The 27,468-nt window shown below is 45.2% G+C and overlaps 1 protein-coding gene across 8 annotated transcripts in view; it reads left to right on the forward strand.

Annotated features, from left to right (window-relative positions):
- Positions 1-27,468, forward strand: part of SEPTIN11 (septin 11) — a 118,341-nt gene that overhangs the window by 84,030 nt on the left and 6,843 nt on the right. For all 8 annotated transcript variants that reach the window (XM_082837608.1, XM_082837610.1, XM_082837607.1 and 5 more), the window contains 6 exons: positions 5,976-6,162; positions 9,283-9,444; positions 14,225-14,321; positions 15,547-15,715; positions 22,507-22,639; positions 25,316-25,503. In XM_082837608.1, the coding sequence (XP_082693734.1) occupies positions 5,976-6,162; positions 9,283-9,444; positions 14,225-14,321; positions 15,547-15,715; positions 22,507-22,639; positions 25,316-25,503 (936 nt within the window). The remainder of the gene's footprint in view (positions 1-5,975; positions 6,163-9,282; positions 9,445-14,224; positions 14,322-15,546; positions 15,716-22,506; positions 22,640-25,315; positions 25,504-27,468) is intronic.

Raw genomic sequence — 27,468 nt, forward strand, 5'->3', positions numbered from 1 at the left:
GATAATTCCAGAAGGAGGCTTCCAGAGACATTTTTGTGCAGTGACAGCTTAATGGGAATAAGACACCAAATCATTAAGTTACATTATGTTTGCTTAGGGCTCAGAAACTTCATGAGTACCAGGTTTTTTTTGTTTTTTGTTTGTTTGCTTCATTTTCCTCCCAACTGTGCATGTTGTATGTGTGTGTTTTGTAAAGAGGAATTTGAACCATTTTATCGAGGGCTGTGTATAGTCTAGATATATTTTAACTATCTGTGGTAGAAGTATGAGCACATAGTAACGGCAGAGAAATATTTAACTCGTGCTCTAGCTGAGCAAGGAGCTCTATTTTATGTATAGGGCAATTTAAATGCTCTTCAGTAAGCGTTGGCCTGTAATACAGGAGCAGTTGTTAGACATAGTAAGAAAGGTTTCATTTTGCATCTGTCAAAATGGACTATCTGTACATTGTGTTGGAGTGGAGGAAAGCTAAGCACAGCTGAGCAGTTGCTCTTAATTTATGACCTCAATGCCAGGGAATGATGGAGAGGTTCTTGCCGGAAGGCTGTCTGCAATGCCCACTGAAACAGATGAAGAGAAAACCCTGATGACAGGCAGAAGTGCACGCTGGTCCTCGTGTGGTCACGGAGCCCCCGTCCGAGCAAGGCGGGTCTCCATCTCTGACCTGCGCAGGTCTCTCCCTGGGGTTGGGGAGTGCCATGCTTGTGCACTCCCTGATGGGAAGACATCAGCTGCACCTTCTCAGGGTGTATTCCTGCAGGAATGAGAACCGTCTTCCTGCATTTTGCTGCTCAGTTTCCATGAGCTGTTCTAGCTCTGAGTCATCGCCTCAGCACTGCCATTGCATTTTTACTTCTCCCCTAAATGGGGACTATCCCTCAGTCTGGTGGGTTTTCACTCACCAGCCCTGAACAGCAGGTGGCCTGTGCAACGCGGATCCACACGTTTGCAGCTGGAGGCCTCTTTAAGAAATTATCTGACTCATTTGGGTCAAATAATAGTTTCCAAGGAGACTTAGAAGAGAGGAAGTGTGATATTAACCTAACCTACATACCAAGTATTTTTTTTTCTTCTGAAATTTCTTGACAGCTGTTGCATAACCTCTTTAAGTGGCATTTAGAACTCTGTGCCCCAGAATGATTGTTGACACTGTTGACTATAAACCCAAATGTCTGTTAAAAAAAAGTCATTTGGATAGGGTCTGCTTCCTTCAAAAAATTGGAAGTGGGATATGCATTTTTGTATCGATATGTAAACATATGGAAGGGGATGTGCTGTTTCTCTAAACCCATGATTATTTTTACTACTTTGAGGATTAGGCAAGCTTTTCTGCCATCGATGCAAGACTTCAAGAATGTCCCAGTTTGTTTATGTAGGCTTCGGACATGTCAGCATTCCTGCATCATTATCTGCCTGGGACCAGGCTAGCTAGAAGGAGGCAGGAAGAGAGATCTGGTAAGGTTTCCTGTTTTGTTTAACAGCACGATTAACTCTTCGTGGTCTAAGGGCCTCCTTGTTTTGCTGTCTGTACTCTTCCGTAAAGAAGGAAAGAGGTCTGGAGAAGAAGGGAAACCAAATTTTGCCGTAGTGCTGGAAATAAAAGAATTTGTTGGCCTCACATTTGGGAGGTGGGAGATAGAATGTCAACGGCATATTACAAACTATAATGGTAATCAGTCCCAAAAAAGCATGGATAATTGAAATCCACTGAGAGAATCCTCAAACTCACCAAATCTTTATCAGAGTTATAAAATGGTAATGGAATGGACTGTTTGGTCTTCAAATTCTGTCTTAATTACACTTTCTGGTAGATGTAGTTGAAGGATAAGGAAAATTAACTTTGGTTAATAGATAGAAAGATGGTAGGTACCTGGTCACATATGAAATGGAGAGTCAGTCCCCGAACAATGGCATTGGCTGTTTTGCAGGTGGGTGGCTTGGGTGGATAGAAAACATTGCATAAAATATTTTTTCCCCATCAGTTTTAGGGTCAACCTCTGTCAATTTTTTTGTGTTTTTTAATGGCTGCAGATTTATGGGGGGAAAAAATAAGTGGTAGATAAAAAGGAATATCCCATGCCTTAAAAAGAAATTATGTGAAAATGTAAGGACTTGATTTGATCTGCCCTATCCCCCCTCCTTCCCCCACCCTGCCCTTTCCTCTGCTTGATAAGGCTAAAATCCACAGAAGTTTGAATTGGCAGAACAGAATATAAATAGGTATCCTTGCTGTAAGAATGGAAACTAGCAAAAGGCAAAATAGGAATGAAGTTTCCTTATCTTTATGACTTTGAGTGTAGATAACTTATGGACAGGAGTAGGAGAGAGGGCAGAGAGTTTGTTCAAAGGATGTGAAGGGGAGTACAAAGCCACTAGGCTGACTCATTATGCATCAGAAAGAAACTGTTTCATCAGCATAATTAAATCTTGAACACAAGGCATAGTGGTTATGGTAAATTGTTCTCCTGAAATACATTTATTTGTTTATAGTGATATAGAGGGTAAAATGGATGGGATTTTGTGCTTGGTTGTGTGTAGGAGGTAGGAGAGGAGGTCTCTGGGTTGAACCCCGGGGTTCTGACACGGCCAGTGGTCTGGATGCGGGTGCAATTTGCTGACCTGAGGAATACGGGGGAGTGTGGGTCTGGGGACAAGATGAAGAGTTTGATTTGGGACATATTTAGAAGAGCAAGTGGAAATATCTGGTAAGCAGTTGGATGGATTGGTCTGAAACTTGGGTGAAAGATCTGGTTAAGTGAAACACAAGAGTAAATGTGATTTTCCAAGGAAACCACATACAGGGAGAAGAGGGAGATTGAAAAGATTGGCCCAAACTCCTTAACAGGTTATGGCAGAAGGAAGCCCGAGGTATAGAGGAGAACAAAAGATGTCTTTGGATATACCAAATACAGGGCAGAAAGCATGCCTCAATGGAAAAGGAGAGGTGCTATGCCTCCCAGAGAAAACCATAATTCAAAAAGAGTCATGTACCACAATGTTCATTGCAGCACTATTACAATAGCCAGGACACGGAAGCAACCTAAGTGTCCATCGACAGATGAATGGATAGAGAAGATGTGGCACATATATACAATGGAATATTACACAGTCATAAAAAGAAACAAAATTGAGTTGTTTGTAGTGAGGTGGATGGACCTAGAGTCTGTCATACAGAGTGAAGTACGTCAGAAAGAGAAAAATACTGTATGCTAACACATATATATGGAATCTAAAAAAAAAAAAAAAAAGGCTCTGAAGAACCTAGGGGCAGGACAGGAGTAATGACTCAGACGTAGAGAATGGACTTGAGGACACGGGGAGGGGGAAGGGTAAGCTGGGACTAAGTGAGAGAGTGGCATGGACATATATACACTACCAAACGTAAAATAGATAGCTAGTGGGAAGCAGCCGCATAGCACAGGGAGATCAGCTCAGTGGTTTGTGACCACCTAGAGGGGTGGGATAGGGAGGGTGGGAGGGAGACGCAAGAGGGAGGAGATAAGGGGACATATGTATATGTATAGCTGATTCACTTTGTTATAAAGCAGAAACTAACACACCATTGTAAAGCAATTATACTCCAGTAAAGATGTTAAAAAAGAAAACAACAAATGCAGAAAGGAAATGAATAGAAAGCAGCAGCGTACTTGGGCCACTCTTGTGGGGAGGAGCTCAGAAGCTGCAAATCAGGAACTGGGGAGGCAGGAAGGAGCACCTGCTGTGAGCTGCTCTCCTCTCCTTGGGGCTAAGAGGGCGCAGGGGGACCTTGATTCCCCCAGTCACATGCCTCGGTGTCAGGAGACCGAAAGCTCAGGCCCTGGACTGACAGGGCATGGGTGGGCCTCGCTGGAGTGGCCTGATCCACTGCCCTACAGGGCATGAGTCAGTAGCAGAGCAGTTACCATGGAAAGCGGGTCAGTGTAAAGTTCCTTTTTTTTTTTTCCCTGTCCTTTTGAAAAGTCAGGCTTGCTTTTCTCTTATTTGTTGTTTATTATATTACTATGAAATAGTTATATCTCACAGTGTTATGGGCTAATTCTTTACATATGTTAGCTCACTTAATTTGTCACATTAGCTGTCTGATATAGGTAATATCTTTGTCCTTGATATTACCTATGAGGAAATTGAAACACAGAGAGGTTTAGTAGCTTGCCCAAAGCCACACAGCTAGTAAATTATGGATTTGGAGTTTGGTCTTAGGTGGTCTGGCTTGAGTCCATGCTTTTAACCCCCATTTTATGTCACTATCCTATCCTAATAATGGCTATTGCTATATAATTCCTGCCTATATTTTAAAATTGGAAGATGGAGGAGAATCTTATTACTTGCTCATCCTTTCTATTGGAATTCATTGGGATTTCTACTGTCGCGTTTAGAATTTTATTTGGGCACATTCTACTTTTTCTTGAAACCTCTAGAGATTTCGTCTGCTCACATTGAAGCAATGGATTATGATAACTCATATGGATTATGATATCCACTCATATGGATTATGATAACTCAATGGATTATGATGACTCATAATTATGATAACTCAAAAAAAACACTTTTTTCTGTTTTCAGTTTTGGTCATACATTTTTGTTTGTTTTGTTTTGTTTTGTTTGTTTTTTCTTTTAGGGCATCTGCTGTCATCCTCATTATAAAAGATTTATAGTTCTCTTTCAGGGATTTCAGTTTAATTTATGGATCCGAGAGTTGACTGTTGAGAGGTTTTTATTTTTCTTAATGCCTAAACCGCTCCTCAGCAAGGTAGTAAGTTTGGGGAAGAATTAACCCATTTTATTCCTACTCAGCCCATGTCATTGCTGCTGACCCTTACTTCTGAGCAGTCCCCTTGGAGACCTGGAAGAGTTCATGGCTTTTCCACAGTGACCTAATGTACTGTTTAATCCCTGGAGAACATATGGTTTATTGAATATGTCTTCCCAATATGCTATTAGTGATTGTGTTTTTGGTCAGCTGATAGAGTCATGTGTAATTATTCAAAATGGATTTGAATTAGGATTTGGTGAGAAGAGAGGGTTACAGTTTACCTTCAGATCATAAAATCTGAGAGCTGGGGAGAATCTTGATCATAATAGACCAGGCAGTTCAGTTTATAGATGAGGTTATGGCACGCGCAGGGCTTTATGAGAGAAGCCCTCGTCCCCGGGGGATCGGGGCGCAGGAGCAGGGAGGGGCTGCCAGCAGGAGGAGGTGCTGCATCCTGAAACTGCAGAGCAGTTTCATCTTGTGCACCGATGCCAGTCAGCTGGGAGAGGCTGTCAACATCACTTTATTGAGACAGATTTTGAGGCAGTTTTGGCCCAGCAGGAAAGAATGCCACAGTCTCTAGCAATACTTTCATGGATGCCATGGGGGGAGTGACAGTGTGTCTCACGTATTTCCAGTTGCTGTTTTAAAGGCTGAATGTTAGCCAGGGGAATAATAGGAAGAAGACCATTCCAGGTTGAGGTGTGGGGGGATGGGATGCTAGCACGAGGAAAGGCACAGAGGCAGGCGAGAGCTTGACATGTGGGACAGAAAAGGTGAGCCCCGGAAGGGGTTGGAGAGAGGGCCTGGGGTGATGTTCAGGGGCCAGATGGCTAAAGGCCTGGGCTGCCAAGGTAAGGAACTTGGGCCTTAGCTCTTAGGGAAGAAGGAGCCACTGAAGACTTTCCTGGAGGATTGTACAAAGAGGTTTGAGACTAGCAACATGCTGATTTGAAAATGTGTTTTAAAAAACCTTCTGGGGGCTTCCCTGGTGGCGCAGTGGTTGAGAGTCCGCCTGCCGATGCAGGGGACACGGGTTCGTGCCCCGGTCCGGGAAGATCCCACATGCCGCGGAGCGGCTGGGCCCGTGAGCCGTGGCCGCTGAGCCTGCGCGTCCGGAGCCTGTGCTCCGCAACGGGAGAGGCCACAACAGTGAGAGGCCCGCGTACCGCAAAAAAGGAAGAAAAAAAAACAAAAAAAAACCCCTTCTTCTGCATCCTAGCTATAAGCCGATCGTGGAATATATCGATGCCCAGTTTGAGGCCTACTTGCAAGAGGAATTGAAGATCAAACGTTCTCTCTTCAACTACCACGACACCAGGATCCACGCATGCCTCTACTTCATAGCCCCCACTGGACATTCGCTGAAGTCCCTGGACCTGGTCACCATGAAGAAGCTGGACAGTAAGGTACTCACTGCTGTTCTGGGTACCGTCCACTCTCCTGTAAGATCACTTCTATCCGGGGGCCCCAATTTACCTCTGCTTTCAGTGTAACTTGGTGGTTTGTTTTAAAGACTATGTTTTAGAGCAGTTTTAGGTTCACAGCAAAACTAAGAGGAAGGTGCAGAGATTTTCCACATACTCGCTGCCCCGTGACATGCATAGCCCCCCACTCCCACCCCATTGCCAACATTCCCATCAGATGGTACATTTGTTACAACTGGAGAACCTACAGTGACACATCACTGTCACCCCAAGTCCATAGTTTACATGAGGGTGCACTCTTGGTGTTGTACATTCTGTGGGCTTAGACACATTTATAATGACATGTATTCATCACTAGAGTATCATACAGAGTAATTTCACTGCCCTAAAAGGCTTCTGTGTGCCACCTGTTCATCCCTCCCTACTTCCTAACCCTGTGTTTGTTTTTTCTGGTTGACGGAGCCATAGCGTTTTGAAAAAAATGGTTCAAAACCTCTCTGGATATTAGGACAAAATAAAACAAACAAAACCATGTAGCTTATTACAAAGTATTTTTAGTTCTTAAATTAGCACTAGTGTATGCTCTGTTGAGGGTTGGGGAATTATACAGTGGAGACACCTAAAGGGTCGTAGGAAGCCTTAAATTTAGTGAGATTGAACTATAATTTCATGCTTTGTTTATTTTCTTAAAAACTTTCTTTTAAATCTCTCTTTGAAAGGTTTTTACAGGCTTGGCTTTAATTTGAAGTTTAACGTGGAAAAAAACTTTATTTTTTTTTATCTATGTGATAAGGATGGTCCAACTTCTTAGATTTTAAAACTGAGCTGCACCATTTGTTCAAAAGAAGTGGAGTCTCAGATCAAGCCTGACCCCTAACCTTTGCACATTTATAACATTTCTCCTTCACAACATTTGGAGGAAGGGACTGATGAGTTTGACAACATTTGATGATCTACTTTATGATTAATTGAGCTATAGTATTTCCTCTTAAATTCTAACCTCCTTTTGAGTTCAATACAAAGTCTTACCTTTAGAGGGCTTTGTTGGGTGTTATTTTCTGTCCAAACAGCACTGTTTAAAAGATGCCTTTGCTCCGGAGGGACGTAATACTGAGAGAATGCTGAGAAGATCAGCCTGTCCCCAAGGCCTCTGCCTGTACCAGCCCAAAAAGGGCCTGCGGGCTGACACCGAGCCAGGCATCCGGGGCCCCCAGCTTGTGCAGACGCACTGCTTTACAGAAACATATTCCACCAGCCAGAAAGGAGTCCTGCAGCTAGAGCACTCTTGGGAGAATAAATGGAAACCCTTCCTCATCTCATTTGATTCAGCTTCAGTGAACCGTGGATGGTGGCTCACTGGGCAGGGAGGTCTGCTTCCTGCCTGTCGGTTCCTTGAGGGCAGGGCTGGGAAGCAGACAGAGGGAGGTGGCTTCCTCCCTGAGGCTGAGCTTGTAGACCACGCCAGGGTGATATCCAACAACAGGAGTATGCTTCAATTTAAAAAGGGAAAGAAAATAAGGCAAAACAAACAGCTAATCAAAACAAAACAAAACAATCGCTACAAAGCTGGTTAAACTGCTTTCAAAGAACTATTATTGTTGTAGAGCTGAAGTGCTAGGGAGTATCTGAAAACGGTATTGTCAAAGGTTTGTTGATACAAGTGAAGTGAAGAGTTAAGGCAAACAGATGACAATTTCAGACAGGATTTCCAAGCACCTGCCACTGAGGAAGAAGAGATTTTAAATCTAAATTTGCTTGGTTCCTCTATCTACTCTAACCAAATTGGCCAAGAAAATACGAACCTCTGCCATTTTGTCCATGTTGATATTAACCCAATACTAAGTGTGCACAAAAGTTAGCCAGTACAAACCATAGGGAGGGGTTTGTTCCCCACGTCCTGGTCCAGGCGTTCTCCCACCCTCAATGATGTCTGTCTCGCTGAGGCAACTTGCTGCAGGAAGCCCATCCATGATAAGGTTAGGATTGGGTTGAGGAATAGGGCAGGACAGATTTTTCCATCAACGGGTCATCTCACTCTGGTTTATCAGGGATGTTTGACTTGGCTCTTGGGATAAAAGGAGAAGCAAAGGAATGCAGATGTGACCCGGAAAACCCCCCCAAAGACTCCCTCTTCTCTGGCTGGGACTGATCGCTTTCTCACCGAGCCTGTTCCCTTTTCACCTGAGCTGGGTGGAGAGCATGGTCCCCGGTATCAGATGTCAGTAGCAACTTGTTGAAACCTCTGTACCAATCAGGGAGTGGAAGAAAGTTAATTGTAAAAAATCGATTTTAAAGAATGTGTCCTGTGGACAGTGCTGGGGTAAGTTGGGAGCAGAGTGTCCCACCTTGGGCTTTGGGGCTTGCACTTGAGGGTCCTTGGCCCTCGTTCTGGGCTTTCTGCCAGTGTTGTCAAACGTCAGAGTTCTCACCTGGTCTTTGTATCTGATGCTCTGAAAGTGAGCCTTGTCTTTTGGCACTAGGTCTCATTCTGGCACAAAGAAGTAATGTGATAGAAGCTGATTTTCAAGAGAATTAGTTGGTGTGATTTTGAAAAATTTAAAAGTAGGTGAAATCAATTTTGTTTCGGTTAATACTTAGGTTCTCTGCTTCCAGCAGTTCTCAAGTCATCAGAAGAAAGAAAGGATGCTATCCTGCATAGAGCTGAATATTCCACTCTTCTAACTAATGAAAATCTTGGTATTAGACTGTTAGAAACATGCAAAAATCAAACTCCTAAAGTAGCTGGGAGGAGTCAGAAAGGAGTGGTTACTCAAAGAATAGGATTCTTTGTTACCGCTCTTTGTCATAGAGTAACACTTCCTTCTACACCGTAAAGAAGAATGAGGTGGCATAGAAGAGGAAATTACGAGGATGCTTTCTTTCAGTGCCAGATGGGAGCGAGTAAAAATGTTCAGAGATGGAACTAAAAGATTATTCCATATCTTCTTAATTTTGCATCTAGGTAAAAAGTCCAATATTTAATATCATCTCTATTTCTAAGGGAAGTCTTACAATTTCTGCTTCTTTGTTTTCTGTATTTTATTCATTTGTCTATTTTTCTTACGTTGGAATCATATAAAAATGGATGTGTTTGGTTTATAGGTGAACATCATTCCAATCATTGCAAAAGCTGACACCATTGCCAAGAACGAATTGCACAAATTCAAGAGTAAGATCATGAGTGAACTAGTCAGCAATGGAGTCCAGATATATCAGTTCCCCACAGACGAAGAAACGGTGGCAGAAATTAATGCAACGATGAGTGTAAGTCCTCAAGTAAGAAAGGACCAACCAGTGATTTTCTTGAAAGCTTTTCTTAGTAGCAGTATTGTGCAGTGGCTAGAACATTGGACTAGCATCTAACATCCTCAGTGGGGTCCAGCTCTGCCACTGTTTCAAGTCATTTAATCACCCTACTCCTCAGTTTGTCCATCTGTCAAATGGGAGAGTTAGACAAGATCTCCAATCTCCTTCCTGCTCTAACAGTTATGATTTCCACAGCAAATCTTGTGGGAAGGGAATGCCAGCCCAGCACCATTTCACACAAAGCAGCTTAGAGGAACTAGCTCTCCGCTTGCTTCTGCCAGTGTCAGCAGAAATATATCCACCTGCCTCTCTTTTGCTTCTGTGATTGGTTCCTGCCTTTTTCTCCTTTCTGCATTCCCCACCCTTTCCTGAATCATGAGGTAAACTGGCAGTGGAGGGTAGAATTTCCACATCACAGGGAGGAATGGTCAGGAGATAAATGATGAAAGCTTCAGCAATCTAGGTGTGCCTGTGATATAATCTCGTCCTGCTAGTCGATACCCAAGTCTTTCCCACTGCTCCTGTGTGTCTCGTGGCCGTGGCTCACCTCTGTGTCACGTAACTGTACCCATCTTTCTTCAGTTGGGAATGCCCGACTTCTGTAGAAGAAGCAGCATTCTTCACACATAGTTGATGCCCACTGAGGGTGTTTGGAATTCTTAAAACTGCAGGTTAGCTCCAATGGAATGTAATTAGAAGCTGTTAAATAGCTTGGCCTTCCCTGAATACGTGCTCGAAATTGATTCAGAAGTGTGCTGGTGGCAGCGGAAGTCAGTCTAGATTTTTTAATTTGTGGTCCGTTGAGGTATGTTTTACTTTCCTCAGATCTGATCATGACAAGTGTCGAATCAAGTCATTATTAAAGGCACTAAAGGTGCTCTTTTTTTTTTTTCCCCCGGTACGCGGGCCTCTCACTGCTGTGGCCTCTCCCGTTGCGGAGCACAGGCTCCGGACGCGCAGGCTCAGCGGCCATGGCTCACGGGCCCAGCCGCTCCGCGGCATGTGGGATCTTCCCAGACCGGGGCACGAACCCGTGTCCCCCGCGTCGGCAGGCGGACTCTCAACCACTGCGCCACCGGGGAAGCCCTAAAGGCGCTCTTTTAATTAACAGCTTTGTTGAGATATAACTGATGTACTGTATGACACCCATGTAAAGTATACAATTCAGTGGTTTTTAGCGTATTCACAGAATTGTGCAACTATTGCCGCAATCAATTTTAGAACATTTTCATCCCCCCAGGAGGAAACCATATACCTTTTAGATGTCAGCCCTCTAACCATCAAACACTGGCAACCACTAATCTACCTCCTTGTCTCTGTAGGTTTGCCTGTTCTGGACATTTTATATAAAGAAAGTCATACTGAAGCTTGTCTGGAGAATTAAATGACTTGGTCAAAGCCTTCCAGTTAAGAGCAGCACTGGGATTCTGACCCAGTCCACCTGGTCCCAGTCTTGTTGCTGTTTGCCATCGTAATTAGGAGACCAGACTAATTCCACAAAACTGCTTCTTCCTTCTTCCATTCAGCATACGGACTTTTCTAGATATGGCTGTTATCATTTAAGGAGGAACTTTTCCCATAAATCACTCCCAACATGATTAGGGCTTTGGAAGGGAATGTAACTTTCCCCTTCTCTGGGAAATTGTTGAATTTAAAAGTTTACGGGGCATCCCTGGTAGCCCAGTGGTTAAGAATCTGCCTGCCAATGCAGGGGACACGGGTTTGAGCCCTGATCCGGGAAGATCCCACATGCCGCGGAGCAACTAGGCCGCTGCACCACAACTGCTGAGCCTGCGCTCTAGAGCCTGCGTGCCATGACTACTGAAGCCCGCGCGCCTAGAGCCCATGCTCCGCAATAAGAGAAGCTACCGCAACGAGAAGCCCGCGCACTGTAACAAAAAGTAGCCCGTTCTCACTGCAACTATAGAAAGCCCGTGCACAGCAACGAAGGCCCAAAGCAGCCAAAAATAAATTAAAAAAAATTTTTTTTAAATAAATAAAATTCAGGGATCTCATTAATGCAGAGATAGACCAGCTCGGCTCTGTCCTAGTCTGGTCACACTGAGTCATGTGACCCCCCCCGGCTGTCGTGCTCCTGTGTCCAGGATAGTAAAGGGTCTGGAATCCTTGGAAGGAACTGGAGAGCAGATTCTTCCTGGGTGGCCATGAGGGCATGCGAAAGGAAGGTAATCGTAGGGGAGAGCGACTAGACTTACTTAAAAGGTAGAACCAAAACCAGAGGGCAAAAGAGCATTGCGGGCTTTGGGCCCAGTGAAGTGCACGTTTAACTCGTGGTGCCTTCATCACAAGTAGTTGGTGGGCAACAGATTCTGCTTCAACTCACTCAGAAGAGATACCATGGAGGGAATTCCTACATAGGCTCCACCCCTAAAATTCTCTGGTTCTGGGTACTGAGAACTTGGTGATAATAGTAGTGCCTGACATTTTGACATTTATGGAGCACTTATTACTATGCATCGGGCACTGCTCCAGGCTCCACATTTAATGTTCACACCAGTCCCATGGACCCAAGCGGAGGAGCGTACTTGGTTATAGCATCACTAAAAGCTCAGGCTGGGACGGCACGTGTTTATTCGACCATAGGACTGCAATTTGGGGTCAGTGGGATTCAGGAAGTAACATGAATGAATACCATCCAGTTTTTCTCTGTATATCCCTTCCCGTCCTTTTAAATAATTTTGCATGGCCATGAAACTAAATTTGTGTTAAATTTCTTGGAAAGAAAATACCCATGAATCTTTGCTCTTTTTCTCTTTTTATCAGATTCACAGAACTGATATTCCCAAATTCATTGTGCTCTTTATCAAGGAATTTTCTTCTAGGGTCTTCCTTGCAGGCAGTTCCTGGTGATGAAATCCCATATGATAAGTGGAAAGCAGATTTCATTGGCGGTTGCTTTCGTCACTCAGGTCGAGTGGAGGGGGCAGTTCCCTGGGTCGGCACAGCAGAACGTGGGCTGGAACGGTCCTATTACCCCTCAGCTCCAGGGAACCGTATTTCAGTTCCAGATGCTGAAAAAGAGAACGTGCTTTCTTTCCTTCCTACAGAGTGTGAGATGAACTAGAAAATATAAGTATCTGGAGCGCCAGACCAAATACCAGTTGGGCGGCCCGGGCTGAGGATTTTGCCAAGCTCTGGGAGAGGATCTGGCTTTAAAACACTCTTGTCTGCCTCAGTGTATCTGTAGTGGAAGAGCACTGGGTCAGGGAGCCCTAAATAATAATTCTCAGAGCAGCCATTTCAGATGTTATTCTCACGTGCTAACAGGAGAAAGATAGAATTACTGTTTTCTCCCCGGAATGTAGCCATAGTTACCAAATAAACCAACGTGGCACAGCCAGTTGTCTTGAATAGTAGCTCTGCTCAAGGTAAGTCGGGGTGCAAGGCTTGAGCCAATAAGTGGAGCTAAAGTATATTTGACTTGAATTTTGTGCAATGATCAACTGTCTAAAGCAGTGCTGTTCGGTAGAAATATGAGCCACACGAGTAATTTAAATTTGCCAGTAGCCATATATTTTTTTAAATAAATAAATAAATTTATTTATTTATTTATTTTTGGCTGTGTTGGGTCTTCGTTTCTGTGCGAGGGCTTCCTCTAGTTGCGGCGAGCGGGTCCGCTCTTCATCGCGGTGCGCGGGCTTCTCACTACCGCGGCCTCTCTCGTTGTGGAGCACAGGCTCCGGACACGCAGGCTCAGTAGTTGTGGCTCACGGGCCCAGTCGCTCCGCGGCATGTGGGGTCTTCCCAGACCAGGGCTCGAACCCGTGTCCCCTGCATTGGCAGGCAGCTCAACCGCTGCACCACCAGGGAAGTCCCAGTAGCCACATTTTTAAAAAGTAAAAAGAAACGTAAAATTGATTTTAAGACCTTATTTAACCCAGTATATCAAAAATATCATTTCAACATGTAACCAATATAAAAATTATTAATGAGATGTTTCCATAGCAGGGCTTTGAAGTCCTCTGTGTGTATGTGTGTGTGTATTCTTTTTTTGTCGTACCACGTGACTTGTGGGATCTTAGTTCCCCAGCCAGGGATTTAATCCAGTCGCTGGCAGTGAAAGTGTCGAGTTCTAACCACTGGACTGCCAGGGAATTCCCCCAATGTATAGTTTATAATTACATACATCCCATCTTGGACGCATACCTAACTTACTGCTAACATATTTAAAAGTTTTTCAATATGAAGTAAGTACCAAAAAGATAATTTTCCTTCATGTTTGCATCTACGTTAACAAAACTGGTTCTTCTTTTTTTTAAGAAGATCTGAGTTTGAAGCAAAGTGAAATGCAGTCCTACCAAAACAATAAAGTGATAATTAACGGAAAAATATTTCACACTGCTTCCCTTTAAATGTAACTTAATTAAAAGTAAATAAAATTTAAATTTTCTTCATTTTACAAGTGCTCAATAACCACATAGACCAGTGGCTAGTCTCAGGCAGTGGACATCCCACGCTTACCATAGAATCGCAAAGACTCCTAGTTTCCCCCTGAGTCCAGCTCATGTCAGATACTTGGCATCTGGTTGTAGGGGGGGTCGGATACACGAAGCCCAATCCCACTGAACTGTTGAGCCCCTCGCTCTTCTGCCCTCCCTCGCCCTTTTCTCTTGCCCTGAGCAGAGGCCTGCGGGGGGAGGGGGCGTGTGGAAGCGGAGGAGAGCACGTGTTTGCAGCACGGGGAGGATAACCGCTCTCTGTCCTGTGTTGCTGGCAGGTCCACCTCCCTTTCGCAGTGGTCGGCAGCACCGAGGAGGTGAAGATTGGCAACAAGATGGCAAAGGCCAGGCAGTACCCCTGGGGTGTGGTGCAGGGTACGTGCGCATCGCGGGGAAGGGCTTCCTCGTGTGTCACCCCCAGGGTGGCTGTCCCCGCGGGGTTTGGGCGGGTCCTTGACGTGGGCAGGTGGAAGGGGGTGGCAGGGTTTTACACCTGGCAGTCGTGGAGGCCAGAAAGAAGCAGGGAGGCTGGGAAGCAATGGAGAGAAGTGGTTGCAGAGCCCTAGTGCCGATGAGGCAGCCCCCCAAGAATGCTGGGTTGTGTGGGGAATTTCGTATAAATTCCTGCTGGAAGAGAGATCTTCCCTGGGAGTTTGAATGAGTTCTTCATCAGCAAAGAATAAGAAAAGCTGCAGAAAGCTTCTTGCGAACAAGAGGATACTTGTTTCTCCATTATCTCTGGAAAAATTGTCTTCTTGGTTTTTTTTTTTTTTTTTTGGAAATTGTCTTCTCAGTAAATATCTGAGAACAAGGGACCTATAATTGTTGTGGGACGTGACCACAATCTCCAGCCTGAAGACGTTTCCTATGTCACTTTGATGGGCAAGGTCTCAGATTCTATTACCAACCCTTGTGTGTTGTGAAGGAGGGACGTCCAATGCTATGGATTAAGCAGGGTGGCTGCAGAAAGTTCCCTCATTGGCTTATGATATTATCAGTCCTCCGTTTCCTTTGTTCTGAGTAAAGGCAATAAATCTGTGAGACAGGAGAAAGCACAGTACCTTTGAGATACGTAGGAAAATTATGTTTTTTATCAATCTTCCCAAATTCTCTACAATAGAAAAACTTGCTTTATAGTGTTGTTGATAAAATTAAAGGAGATGATACATAAACACTGCCTTGTACACGTCCCGACAGCACGGAGGGGTAGAAATCGGCCTGGCTTTGGAGCCAGAGGTGACGGGGTCTGAATATAGACCCTGCTGCCTCTGTCTGGGAGGTCAACCTGCTCATCAAAGCCACGCTCTGCGTCTGGGAATCCTGCTAGGCAGAACTGCTACCAAGAGTCAAGACAGTATTGGCAAAGCTCCTCCCACGGTGCCCCGCCCTCAGCAGCCCCCCTCATCATCAATCATGGTCCCTGCTGTCAGAAATCCTGTCTTTGTAGGGGTGTAAGGAGGATCCAGTGAAGGACCTTCGGGTGACCTTGAGGCCTCCGAGATTTCAGGGGCAATGGTAACCACGTCTTAGAAAGATCACTTCAGATTTTCGTGACATCGCTGCTGAGAGCCCTCCCCGCTCTCTTCCCCATCTCCTGCAGTTGAGAATGAAAACCACTGTGATTTTGTGAAACTTCGGGAGATGCTGATCCGTGTGAACATGGAAGATTTGCGAGAACAGACTCACACCCGCCATTATGAGCTGTATCGGCGCTGTAAGCTCGAAGAGATGGGGTTCAAGGACACCGACCCTGACAGCAAGCCCTTCAGGTATGTGGGCACCTGGCAGTCAGGCCCCCCAGGCAGCGGTGTGAGTGGTGTGCTGGCGCATCACAGAAATGCTCGTTGGATTGAGAGATGGGTGGTGGAGGGACCTGGCGGGGGCAGATTCATAGCACGGATTGCCAGGCGTTGCGATAACCGCTTTATTTGTATCATCTAGAGTACCCGATGTAGCTGATGTCATTATTGCATCCTCATTTTACAGATGAGGAAATGAAGGCACTGCACGTGTAAACAGCCTGCCCAAGTAGGAAGTGACAGGTGTGAGTTTTGAACCTCTGTTCTTAACTGTTGTACTCACAGAGGCACAGAACCTGGTCCAGGCATTTACAAAGGTGTGGATGCCCACTACAGTTTGTCCCGTTCATTTTTGCCAAATAGGTTTAACTTGCCATGTCTCCTGCTTTTTGACGTGCTCTTACTAGGTTCCAGTGAACCAGTACAATTCTAACAACACGAATGAGTACTGAAGGAAACGACTTACAGAACATTTGCTATGTATTTTCCCACACCGCTGATGGATTGAGAGGAAGAGGCAAAACGTGAAGGGGAGAATATCGAAGTTAATGTAGGATTAGTGGCCCTGTTAGAGCCCAGTGGTGGGGAAGGGTTGGTGGGGGCAGAGTGCCGGGGCCACTCCAGGCTTGGTGAACGGTCAGAGGAAGGTTTGCCGCCACCTGGTACAGGAGAGGATTGCTTCACGGGGATCTGAGTTGAGGTGATGTGAGGTGTGTCTGTGCTTGGCGCCTGTACTGATCGGGGGCCACGGTTCCTTGGAGAAGACTGTTTTGCTCCTTTTTTGTGGCTGGCCTGGACTCCCACTCAAATGTCTAGGAGCGGCTGGCCGCGGTGCCTGAGGCAGCCTGTGTGCAGTGCCAGTGGACTCCCTCCGCTGGATCTGAGCTGCCATTAGAGCGGCAGGGAGGTTATTTTCTTGGAATCTCTTTAGTTTGGTGAAGTCTGGACTGGTCTCCCAGTGAAGTGTTCCTGTGGAATGTATTTGGTGAGAACAAATGGAGACCCCAGACAGAGGACTTCTAACCAAAAAGTTAGCTTCTAGCTAAGTTTGCATCATTTAGTCCTGCTCTAGGGGCTTGTAAAATTGGCCCTCTTCATTCACGTGAAATGTGCTTTCTGAGGCAGGGTAGAGGATGCCCTTTCGTATACACAAGTTTAGGGGACTGAACCTTGAAATGCATTGACCAAAAAATAGCCCCTACACAATCTCTGGTTATTAAGCCTGAGGAAAATGGTTTTTGTGTGGCAGAGACTATCTTTATTTTTTCATAGAGTTTTGTTTTTTCTTCACCCATGCATAGAGATGAAACAAAAGGAACCACAGTAAAAATGGAACCCATGTGCCCTCCGCCCTCGTTCAAACCCAGGCGATGTTGAAGGGTGAAGGGGCAGCCGTGTGGGTTCAAGTCTTAACCCTGCTACTACCCAACTCCTTAACCTGTCTGGGCCTCAGGTTCTTCATCTGTAAAACGAGGAGCTAGGCTAGATCAGGGGACAGTCAGATCTAGTAGGAGAACTTTTTCCAGAATGTGCCACAGAGGAAATGCTCTAGGCTGTGTACCATGTAGTCTCTGTCCCAGTGATTCAACCCCACCCTTGTAGTGTGAAAGCAGCCAGAGACCCTAACCTGAAGGAACAGGAATGGCTGTGTTCCAATAAAAACGTATTTACAAAAACAGGCAGGGCCAGAGTTTGCCCTCGGGCTGTAATTGGCCAGCCCCTGGCCTAGATCATCTCTTGGAGCCCTGAGCTGCCTGCAGAAGTAAGAATGCATGTGACTGTTTCTTAAGTCTGTGAGAGGTAATTTACCTCCCCAAATGTTAAGACCCATTCAGCACAGCTGTGTTTTTTTCAGCTCTGGAATTTGGAGTCTGTGATGCAGGCCCCTTCACTAACCTTCCACCATCTCGACCAACTGGGGTTCCTGGTTCCCGGGAACCAGGGCTGGTGAGGATTTCCTGCTGCTGCCCGTGTCTCTGCGTTTGAGTTACAGTTTCTCCTGCAAGGCCAGGGTAGCTGCCGCCAGGAGGAGGGTTGCTGGGTGGGTCCAGCTGGTCCTGCAAGGACCCCAGGGGCTTCAGATGTCCCAGGTGGACATCGCTGAGGCCTGACTTGTAGAGAATGTGCTTTATTCACACGTATCCCCCTCCCCATTTGGTTCCTTTTCTACTGGCCTGAGGGTTCCTTTTTGAGGATGAAAAGGAGGGAAATATATTTTATATAAAATATATTTTGTAAATGTAAATATGTTATATATAAATATATATATAAAACCAAGGCCTTTACTCTTTTCCCTGTATAAGAAAATAAGAAACAGAGAAAAGTAGACCTCCTAAAAATAAACACCTTCTATCGTCTCAGTTCCTGGGAACCCTGGAAATAGTTTCTCCTCTTAGAAACCCACTCAGTCAACCTCAGGTGACCCTCTTGGTGTAGGCAGGATCATTTGGAACATGAAAGTTGGCTTTGAGTCACATGTCTTGGCAGATAGCAAGGTGAAATAAACTTGGTCTTCCTCTCCTTGGAAACCACTGCTTTACAAAGGGCCCAGCCTCTCCCTTGGAGGAGTTTCCAGCCTCCCCAGCACTTCCTGTGAGCCTGACACTGAGGGTGCAGGAGGGGACCTGCGTGAATGATGACACAGTTAAGGAAAAGCAAAAGCCACAGTTAATTGAAGGGATTTCCCATTTCAAAGTCGTCATGCCTGGATGCTCATAGAAGACTTTTTTCCCCTGTGAATTTAGGGTGAGCTTGGAGGAGGTATCAGTGGAGGACTCAAGGCTTTTACATTCTCAAAGTAGATAGAGGATCCCTTCACGGTGTACAGTGAAGTCCGTCCTCCCCTCTGGGCACCCTGTGTCCACCACTTGCCCTCTGGGTGCCACTTGTGTTTATACCATGTGTTTATAAAGCAGAAAGTGGCCTCTACAGCCGAGGCCCGTTAAGTGGGAGCTCCCCTGAATATATGACACCGTGTGAAACCAGACCAGAAGCTGGGCGAGCACAGGAACAGGCCGCATTTAAGCCTTGGAAGTCCGTCCCGGGCACAAAAGCTGAACCTGTCCCTGGTGCTTTCCTTCAACCTGCCTGTGTCTCTCTTGTCTTGCGGTAGAAGCTTTCTCTCTGTCCCTACACGTGTATATGTCCAGGCGTCAACCTGCTTTTTCTTGTGCGCATCTTTCCCACCTGCTGCCCTGCAGCCTCAGAGCTCATGCCTCCCCCCAGCCAGAGCGCCCATGCCTTCGCTGGACCCAGGTCCCCCAGACCCTGGCCCCTTTGCGGCTGGCATTGGGGGAAGATGGGGGCGGGGATGGGTCTTGTCGCTGCTGCTTGTCTCCTGAGATGCCACCGCCCTCTTCCTAACACTCCATCCTCACCTCAAAGCACCACCTTCTCCTTGACTCGACCTGTCAGGTCACAAAAAGTGCTCCTTTACTGCCCCTCTCTCAAGAAATCACAAAGGTTTCAGGCCCATGAGACCATTCATTTTTAGGAGCATGGAGGCCTCACTTCCCCAGCCTTGGGAGGTGGGGCTCCCACCTGAGCTAGGTGGCCCGGCTCTGTCACTTCTTCACTGTGTGACCTGCACAGGTTAGTAAGCCCCTCTGTGTCCGAGTTTCTCCATGTATAAAATGGGAGGTGATAATAATAGCTACCTCACTGCGCTGTTGCAAGGATAACACATTTGCGTGTGTAAGTTCCTCCGTAAACCCCGGTGGCGTGCGGTGCTCTGGCCTGCCCCCTACCGGGTGGTCCGGGAGACGTAACAGGGAGACAGCTGTGCTACGTGAATTACCAGAGTGCACGATGAACTGGAGTGTCAGTGCTCATTTTCCCTTCCCTTGACCTCCATGAGCAAAGCCTGCCCCTCCCAAAAGCTGTTAGAAGAGAATGAGAAGATAAAAGCCTCAAACCAGCCCAAACCCTCATGAAAAAATTGTTCACTTCTCACTTGGAAAAGGGTGTTAATAACTACAATTAAAAATTAAGTTGGAAGAGCTAGAAATTGCAAAAGGTATCATCACTTTAGGTATCTGAGAGGGTACTATAGATGCAGTTCCTTCTGGACTGGTTTTCACTGACTGGAAGCATAGGGGAGGGTGTCTGGTGTCTCTCACTCACATGTGGACTTCTGCAGGTGCCCAGGGAGTAGGATCTGTGACTGCAATTGCTAAGAAACCTACTGCAGGTCACTCCTTGGAGTGGGGGGTTTATGATTTCTTTCTCACACGTTGCTTATGAGTTCCAGTGTCAGAGTTGCAAAGCTGGTTCCTGTCCCCGGATGCAGCCATCTAATAAGCAGCACGTGTTGAGGCCATCTGGCTGGTGGCAACATTGCTCCTTAACCTTTCTCTAGAACACGCGCTTTCCAGCTTTGGGCTGCAACCTTCACTATCACATGTGTTCTACATCGTGATCCAATATACACATATCATGAAGTGGTACCTGCTCTTAGAGTTTGCACTGCATTCTGGTTTCTTCTATCCTGTTCTCTAAACTTTTTCTTTTAACATACTGGTTAAAACCCTTGATTGGGTCATGACCCATAGTTTGAAAATGGATGTCCAGAAACTGGAGCCTAAGCTAGGTTGGGGTTGGGACTGGATCAGGTCGAGTCAACGCTGAGAGGTCTCAGAATTCCAGTAGCATTACCCAAAGGACCTTCTCTCTGTGGGTCACTTAACAGAAGTTTCCACAATTAAACAAATTTGGTTCTAAGTGAATCAACGTAAACAGGTTTTTTTTTTTTTTTTAATTGAGGGACTTTTCAGAGCACTTAAGACAAGCAGTGGTTGGCAGACTAGTTACATCAAGTCACCCGGAAGCGTTTTAAAAATACAGATTACTTTTGCCTTCGCCTGACATCCTGCGTCAGCATCTCCAGGAGTGGAGTTAGGAAACTGTGCTCAGAAAAGTCCAGTAAAACACGCCCAGGAGACCCTGACGTGCTGCAGGTCTTGGGAGCCACCGTGCACTGTTGCTCTCCTAAAGGGAGGTCACACATTGCATTTTCCTTTTGTTCTTTTGGCTTGGGAACCCCACTTTTGAAGATTTCTTGAAACTAGCGATCTCTGGAACACACTTTGAGTCATGTTTCTTGGTAGTGTTTCTCTCCTAGGTGTTCCACTGCTTGTTAAGAAAGAAGCGGAAGATGGATTCATTATCTTAAAATCAACAAAAACTGGGTTCCCCCAAAATTTCATAGCAGGGACAAGTCATCTTCTGCCTTTGGCCATTCTGACACAAATGATAGTTATAAAGAGTTTATTAGAAGCTAACAAGCAAAATCAAACTCATGAATTATTTTATAGTTTCATTATCCGTGCATTTCTCTATAGCTTAAATTTCAAGTCCAAATATTGCTATTAATATTAGCCAACACTGATGTCGGCCAAACTTGCTTTTGTGTCCTAAGATAATGTGAAAGCCAAATATACCTCCAGAAACTCCAAACTCGTGATTGTCCCTTACCCAGGCAGTGTTGACACTCTTGAGGGCAGGAGAACTGATTGTTCAGCAACCAATAAGAGCATTGATTATAGAAGTATAAACAATCCTAATTAATGCATTTTGTAAGTATGCTGCTCTATATAAACATATCCACATGCACACGCCCCTCCACCACCTGAATGTCCTTCTCCTTCTACATGGACAAGTGTGAATGCTGGGGTGGCTCTTCATGGAGCCTGGGCTCACCCACAGGCGCTCTTCATTTTGGAATCAGCACTTTGGATGAATTTGGTCCCTGGGTAAAAGTGGATAATCCTGCTGCAGACTTGTGTAACTGTAACAACCCTTGTTCTAGGGAAACTGCAAGGGAGAGAGAGAGATAGCAATTACCGGCAAATGTATCTCTGTTTGTGTAAGTGTGGGTGTGGGTGTCTGTTTTTTTTCTAAGTTGTGTTACCAAAGGTGATTTTTCTGTAAATATATCTCTTCTGACTTGGAGGTAAAACTGAGTGATGGCCTTTGCTTTAAAATATTGGGCCCCAAGTTCTGTAGACAGTCAGGGGGAGGATAAGGTCTAAAATAAAAATCAAACTCCTCCCTGCTCTATTTACAATTGTTAATACCACTTGAAGAGCAGCAATTTTCTGTAATACCTTGAGATACACTATTGTCTCTTTAGATGGTTCACTGAGTCTGTTTTCTCAATTGGGGGCTGGAGGAAGACGAGTGCGGGGGTAACATTTATTAAGCACCGATGTTATCTCAAATGCTTTACTCACTCTGCCCACGTTTACTCCCGAAATCATGGGCCCAGGAAGGCACTATATTCAGAGAACACTGAGGCTGAGAGGCCGTGCCCTTCCGAAGATCAGTCAGTAAATTGCTGTGAACCCCAAACCAACCCTGGTGGATCTGTCTGGCTCCAGTGCCGATGCATTTCTCTCTCTACACCCCCTCCATCTTCTAAAATTCTAAATCACGTCTTCTGTATCTACGTGGTGCTGAACTGGGAGATTCTGGCCAGCCCAGGCTTCCCCTGTGTGAATGCCTGTAGCATACAGCTTGGCCAGTAAGAGACATCCCATTAGTGCTACACTGTACTTACGGCCGCATCTCTGGTTCCTGATGTGCTTGTCTTTCTGATCGCCACATAACTAAACAGAAAGATGATGCCATTTTGTGTGTCCTTGAACCTGGTGAGTTGGCAGCCTTATTTATTTTGAGGAAGTGGCTGGGTAGGAATTGTCTGGACTGAAATTTCTTATCATGCAACTCCATGACACTGTCCTTGGTTTGTGGCTTTTGAATAGTCTTCAGGAGACATACGAAGCAAAAAGGAATGAATTTCTGGGAGAACTTCAGAAGAAAGAAGAAGAAATGAGACAGATGTTTGTCATGAGAGTGAAGGAGAAAGAAGCTGAACTTAAAGAGGCAGAGAAAGAGGTAAGCCACCTGTCCTTGCATCCGGGCGAGACACAGACGAGACAGGCCTCCGTGCTGCTTTAAGCACTTGCTACATATGTTCTGTCACACGAGGGGCCTAACTAACCTGGTACGAAGAGTAGGGCAGCCAGTCTTATCCCCATTTCACAGATGGTAACACTGAGTGTCGTAAAGCTTAAGTTATTTATGCAGTCACATACCTAGTTAGTAGCAAAGCCAAGACTAAAGCTAGAACTTAGGTTTCCAGACCTGATCCCACATTCCTTGTAACTCCATATTTCATCAATTTACAAGTGATGAAACATAAGATTTGCAATTCTGGGACCATTATTGTCTCAGTCTACCAGTCAACTCAGTGAGCTAAACAGTGGAGGGCCCTTCGCCCCTGTCTGATGCGGGACGGGCTCCGTCCGCCACGTCTGTGCTCTGACTTCCCTCTGGGATGCACACCCGTGGCTTCAGTGTCCCGCTGACTCTAGTTCCCCGCGCCCAGCCCAGGGTAGCTGCATCCTAGAGGTTACCTTGGATTCCTTTTTTATTTCTAAAGAAGTGTTTATTGATTATTTAAGTTTTATTTTGAGAAGTTTCTTGAAACACAAAGTATAGTTTTTGGTGTATCACTTTTTTTTTTTTTTGTGGTACGCGGGCCTCTCACTGTTGTGGCCTCTCCCACTGCGGAGCACAGGCTCGGGATGCGCAGGCTCAGCGGCCATGGCTCACGGGCCCAGCCGCTCTGCGGCATGTGGGATCCTCCCAGACCTGGGCACGAACCCGTGTCCCCTGCATCGGCAGGCGGACTCTCAACCACTACGCCACCAGGGAAGCCCGGTGTATCACTTTTGATATGGAACAAAGTTGTTTCTAATAATTAAGCACAGAGACACACAAATTATCACTTTAAAATATTTTAAGCACACAAAATCTGCCTAAAACTGCACAGATGAATGTATATTTCATTATAAGGTGCCCATTATTTAAATTAAACCAAGAACTTCATTTAGTTGCCATTAGATTAATGAAGTGTGGAAACCTTTAAGGTCACTTGATTAAATGTAAATGCATCCTTTTTACTTATATTTGTTTCTTATATGTAATACCCTAAATACACGGCTAAACGTGTGCATAGAATATTATAAAATGAAATAACAATGAGTATTTTCAGATGTACAGATTGTTTCACATTATGATGAGTAGTAATTTGATCTCATTTTAAGTAATATTTTCATTATAATAAGATACAGTTTTAGCAGAGTTCAGAATTAAAAAGTCAATTCTCTTCAGATTTTAAAATGACCCAATTAATTCTTTAGCTGATATAGCTCAATGAATATTACTCATTTTACCCTGTTAAGAGATAAACTGAGGGACTTCCCTGGTGGTCCAGTGGTTAAGAATCCGCCCTTCCACTGCAAGGGGGCACGGGTTCAGTCCCTGATCAGGGAACTAAGATCCCACATGCTGTGCAGCGTGGCCAGAAATTAAAAAAAAAAAAAGATAAACTGAGGCACATTACAATTTATAAGAGTTTATCTGAGCAAACATCAATTGGAATCAGGCCCCATGGATTTCTGCTGTAACAGTCACCCCAATGAGAGCAAGAAATAGGTTTGCCTTTGATGGTAGATAATAAGAAACTTAGAGGTTATTTAAATAGCTAAGTACTCACCCTAGTTTTGCTGCAGAGAAAGGAAAGTTGAGCCTTATTTGCTGTTGGCTTTAAGTATCAAGTTGAATGCTAGGTAAAAATTCTAGAATTATCTAAATAGTAAGGATTTTCCCCTCCCTCCCTCCCAGTTTTTTTTTAATATAAATTTATTTATTTATTTTTGGCTGCGTTGGGTCTTCGTTGCTGTGCGCGGGCTTTATCTAGTTGTGGCTAGCAGGGGCTACTCTTCGTTGCGGTGTGTGGGCTTCTCCTTGCAGTGGCTTCTCTTATTGCGGAGCACGGGCTCTAGAGTGCAGGCTCAGTAGTTGTGGCGCACGGGCTCTAGGCGTGCGGGCTCAGTAGTTGTGGCTCGTGGGCTCTAGAGCGCAGGCTCAGTAGTTGTGGCGCACGGGCTTAGTTGCTCCGCGGCATGTGGGATCTTTCCGGACCAGGGCTCGAACCCGTGTCCCCTGCATTGGCAGGTGGATTCTTAACCACTGTGCCACCAGGGAAGCCCCCTTCCAGTTTTTGTTTCTGCATTGTGATAATTTTCTAAATTCAGTTTGTCAAGTGCCCGAAATTTCTCCACATACTCTTCTTATTTGAATAGTATGGGTACATATATCTGTAGTCACTGTGTAAGTCTCTAAGTAAATATAGATTATACTTTTCAAAAAAGGACCAGAAGTAAAGAACTTTTCTTACCACTAGGGTGAGTTTCTTATTAGGAGCATGGATAATTTTTATTTTCTTCTTTATGCTTTTTACAATGAACATGTATTTTATTATCAGAAAAAGTGCACAGAGGTTCCCCTTAGTGCTAAGGGGTCCAAGTTTCAACAGTGTGTAGGGCTCCAAGGGGTGCTTTTCACCACCTCGGCCTGGCTCAGCACCGGACGGTACCTCAGTCGTGTAACTGAAGCACGGGCAGCGGCACACACACGTTCTGCTTCTGAACAGATCCAGGGAGCCTTATGCCAGTAAGCGTACCATTCCCTCCACCAAGCTTGTCTTCCTCCTCTTCTCTCCAGCTCCACGAGAAGTTCGACCTCCTAAAGCGGACACACCAAGAAGAGAAGAAGAAAGTGGAAGACAAGAAGAAGGAACTCGAGGAGGAGGTGAACAATTTCCAGAAGAAGAAGGCGGCAGCTCAGTTGCTACAGTCCCAGGCCCAGCAGTCTGGGGCCCAGCAAACCAAGAAAGACAAGGATAAGAAAAAGTAAGCGGGTGTCACCCCCATGCAGCGGGGCCCTCTAACAATTTATTCCTCTTGCATGTCTCTACTTTTCCCATTTACAGACTGGAAACTGGTCTATTACCAGAAAGATAAAAGCAAGAATTTTCTCTACAGTGCAGGGGAGACGACAAAGGTTTTTAAAGTATTTCTAAAGGGTACACAGACACTAATTTATAAAACTTGACCACACGATCAAGCAATCAGGACTGGAGTAACCTGTCATCTCCAGTAGTATCTTCTGCACCAACACTAGGACTCTTTGAGAAGACAGTGCATTTCTCTTCACTACTCTCTGGAGACAATCCTCATGGCTCTTGATAAAGGGCATCCTAAAATTACGATTGTTAGAATTATTTTTCTATTCTCTGTTGTAAGGCTTAAGAAGCCAGTCGTTGAAAGTCTTGTTCCCAAAATGAAAGATTTGGAAGAACTACTAGTGGCCACTAGTTTTCCCTCTAAATTCCACAAGACGATGAATCGTTTTATTGTGAAAATGGGATCAAAATGCCCGTTAAGACACCTCCACCAATTCTCAAGACACACCTGTACCCGCACAAAATTTTTTTAAAATATGGCCTTGATTTAATGTGCCAAAGGGTCAGATTCTGCTTTTGAGTTGTCGCTTCCTACGATACCCCAATAGCAGCGGCCTGAATCCAGTGGGAGATGTGGGCCTGCCTTGAAATTCTGCTGTGATTTGAAGCTTTACATCAAATCACCTGAAAGACCAGAGGGTGCCATTTTATGACAATTACTCTTGGTTTGACAGTAAGCACAGTGGTCAGTAAGATACCTTTGAAGAAACCTTAGTGCTAGCTGGGTGGTGAGCCCATGGATGCCACCCTGCTTTGTCTGTTTAAGGTGTGGTCCTCTGAGGGCATGTTTCAGGATTCCTGCTCTTCATCCATTGCTAAGGTTCTAGGGCAAAGGCTGACAACTAAGTAAACAATAAAAATGTTGGTACTGGAGTAAGCAAAGAATTACATTCTTAGACATATATGGCAGATAGGACTGAGCCTGCACAGTAAACGAGTCCTATCCCGGGGGAGTGAGCTCGATAGTGGTGTTCACTTAATCTGAGTGAACGTGCAGACTTGCCCCTGAGGAATCTTATTACGTTTCCTGTGGTAGAAACCAAAATGCACTGCTACAGTGACGTACAGAGAAAGTTTGAAATTCTGCTTTGCAGACCTTGACTTTCCAAGCTTTGAGCCAGCAGGAAATGTATGAAGAGAGCAGGGGAGCCAGCAGATTTTCTAAGCAATAGAAAGTAGTTGGTATAGGTGAGCTGTGAGTTAAATGGGGTTGGTACAGACCCACGTGGTCAGAGGACTCCAGGGGCCGAAAATTTAGTTACGCTGGATTAATTCTGAGAGTAACAACTGCCTAGATTATAATCCAGTTCAAGAAAGCACTTTGTAGCTACACATGTTGGGAGGGCATCGGTCACGAATGGTGACGTTCCCCATGCAGATTCAGAGATTAGTGACTCTTCCGGGGAAGACAAAACGAAAGCCATCTGGCATCATTCCTTGTTGATCCAAACTAACCCAGGATAAAAACAGGTGGAGTGTGTGTGTGTGTGTGTGTGTGTGTGTGTGTGTGTGTGTGTGTGTGTACACATCTATAGGCATGAATGAAACAGGAAAGAGCTGCTGACTCACGGTTTAGGAAACCCAAAGTCGAGTTTTTCTTACCCTGAAGCACTAAAGTGCGTAAAGGTACATGTTTCAGAACTTAAAATGTTTATAGAAGACCAGCAATGTTCCAAGGATATTTCATGTGTACTGGATGTGCCTTTAAGCAATAAAAATTCCGAGAGCTGACCAGTATTGTGCCTCCACTTTAAAAAGTACCTAATAACGGACTTCTCCGTGCAAGGAGGCTTTCCTTTTCCTATAGAACATTTTAGGTTATTTTCTTCCCAGCCTTGGGCCTTAGCAGTGT

Source organism: Leucopleurus acutus, assembly GCF_964270905.1.
Source record: "Leucopleurus acutus genome assembly, chromosome: 4".
Taxonomy (NCBI): Eukaryota; Metazoa; Chordata; class Mammalia; order Artiodactyla; family Delphinidae; genus Leucopleurus; species Leucopleurus acutus.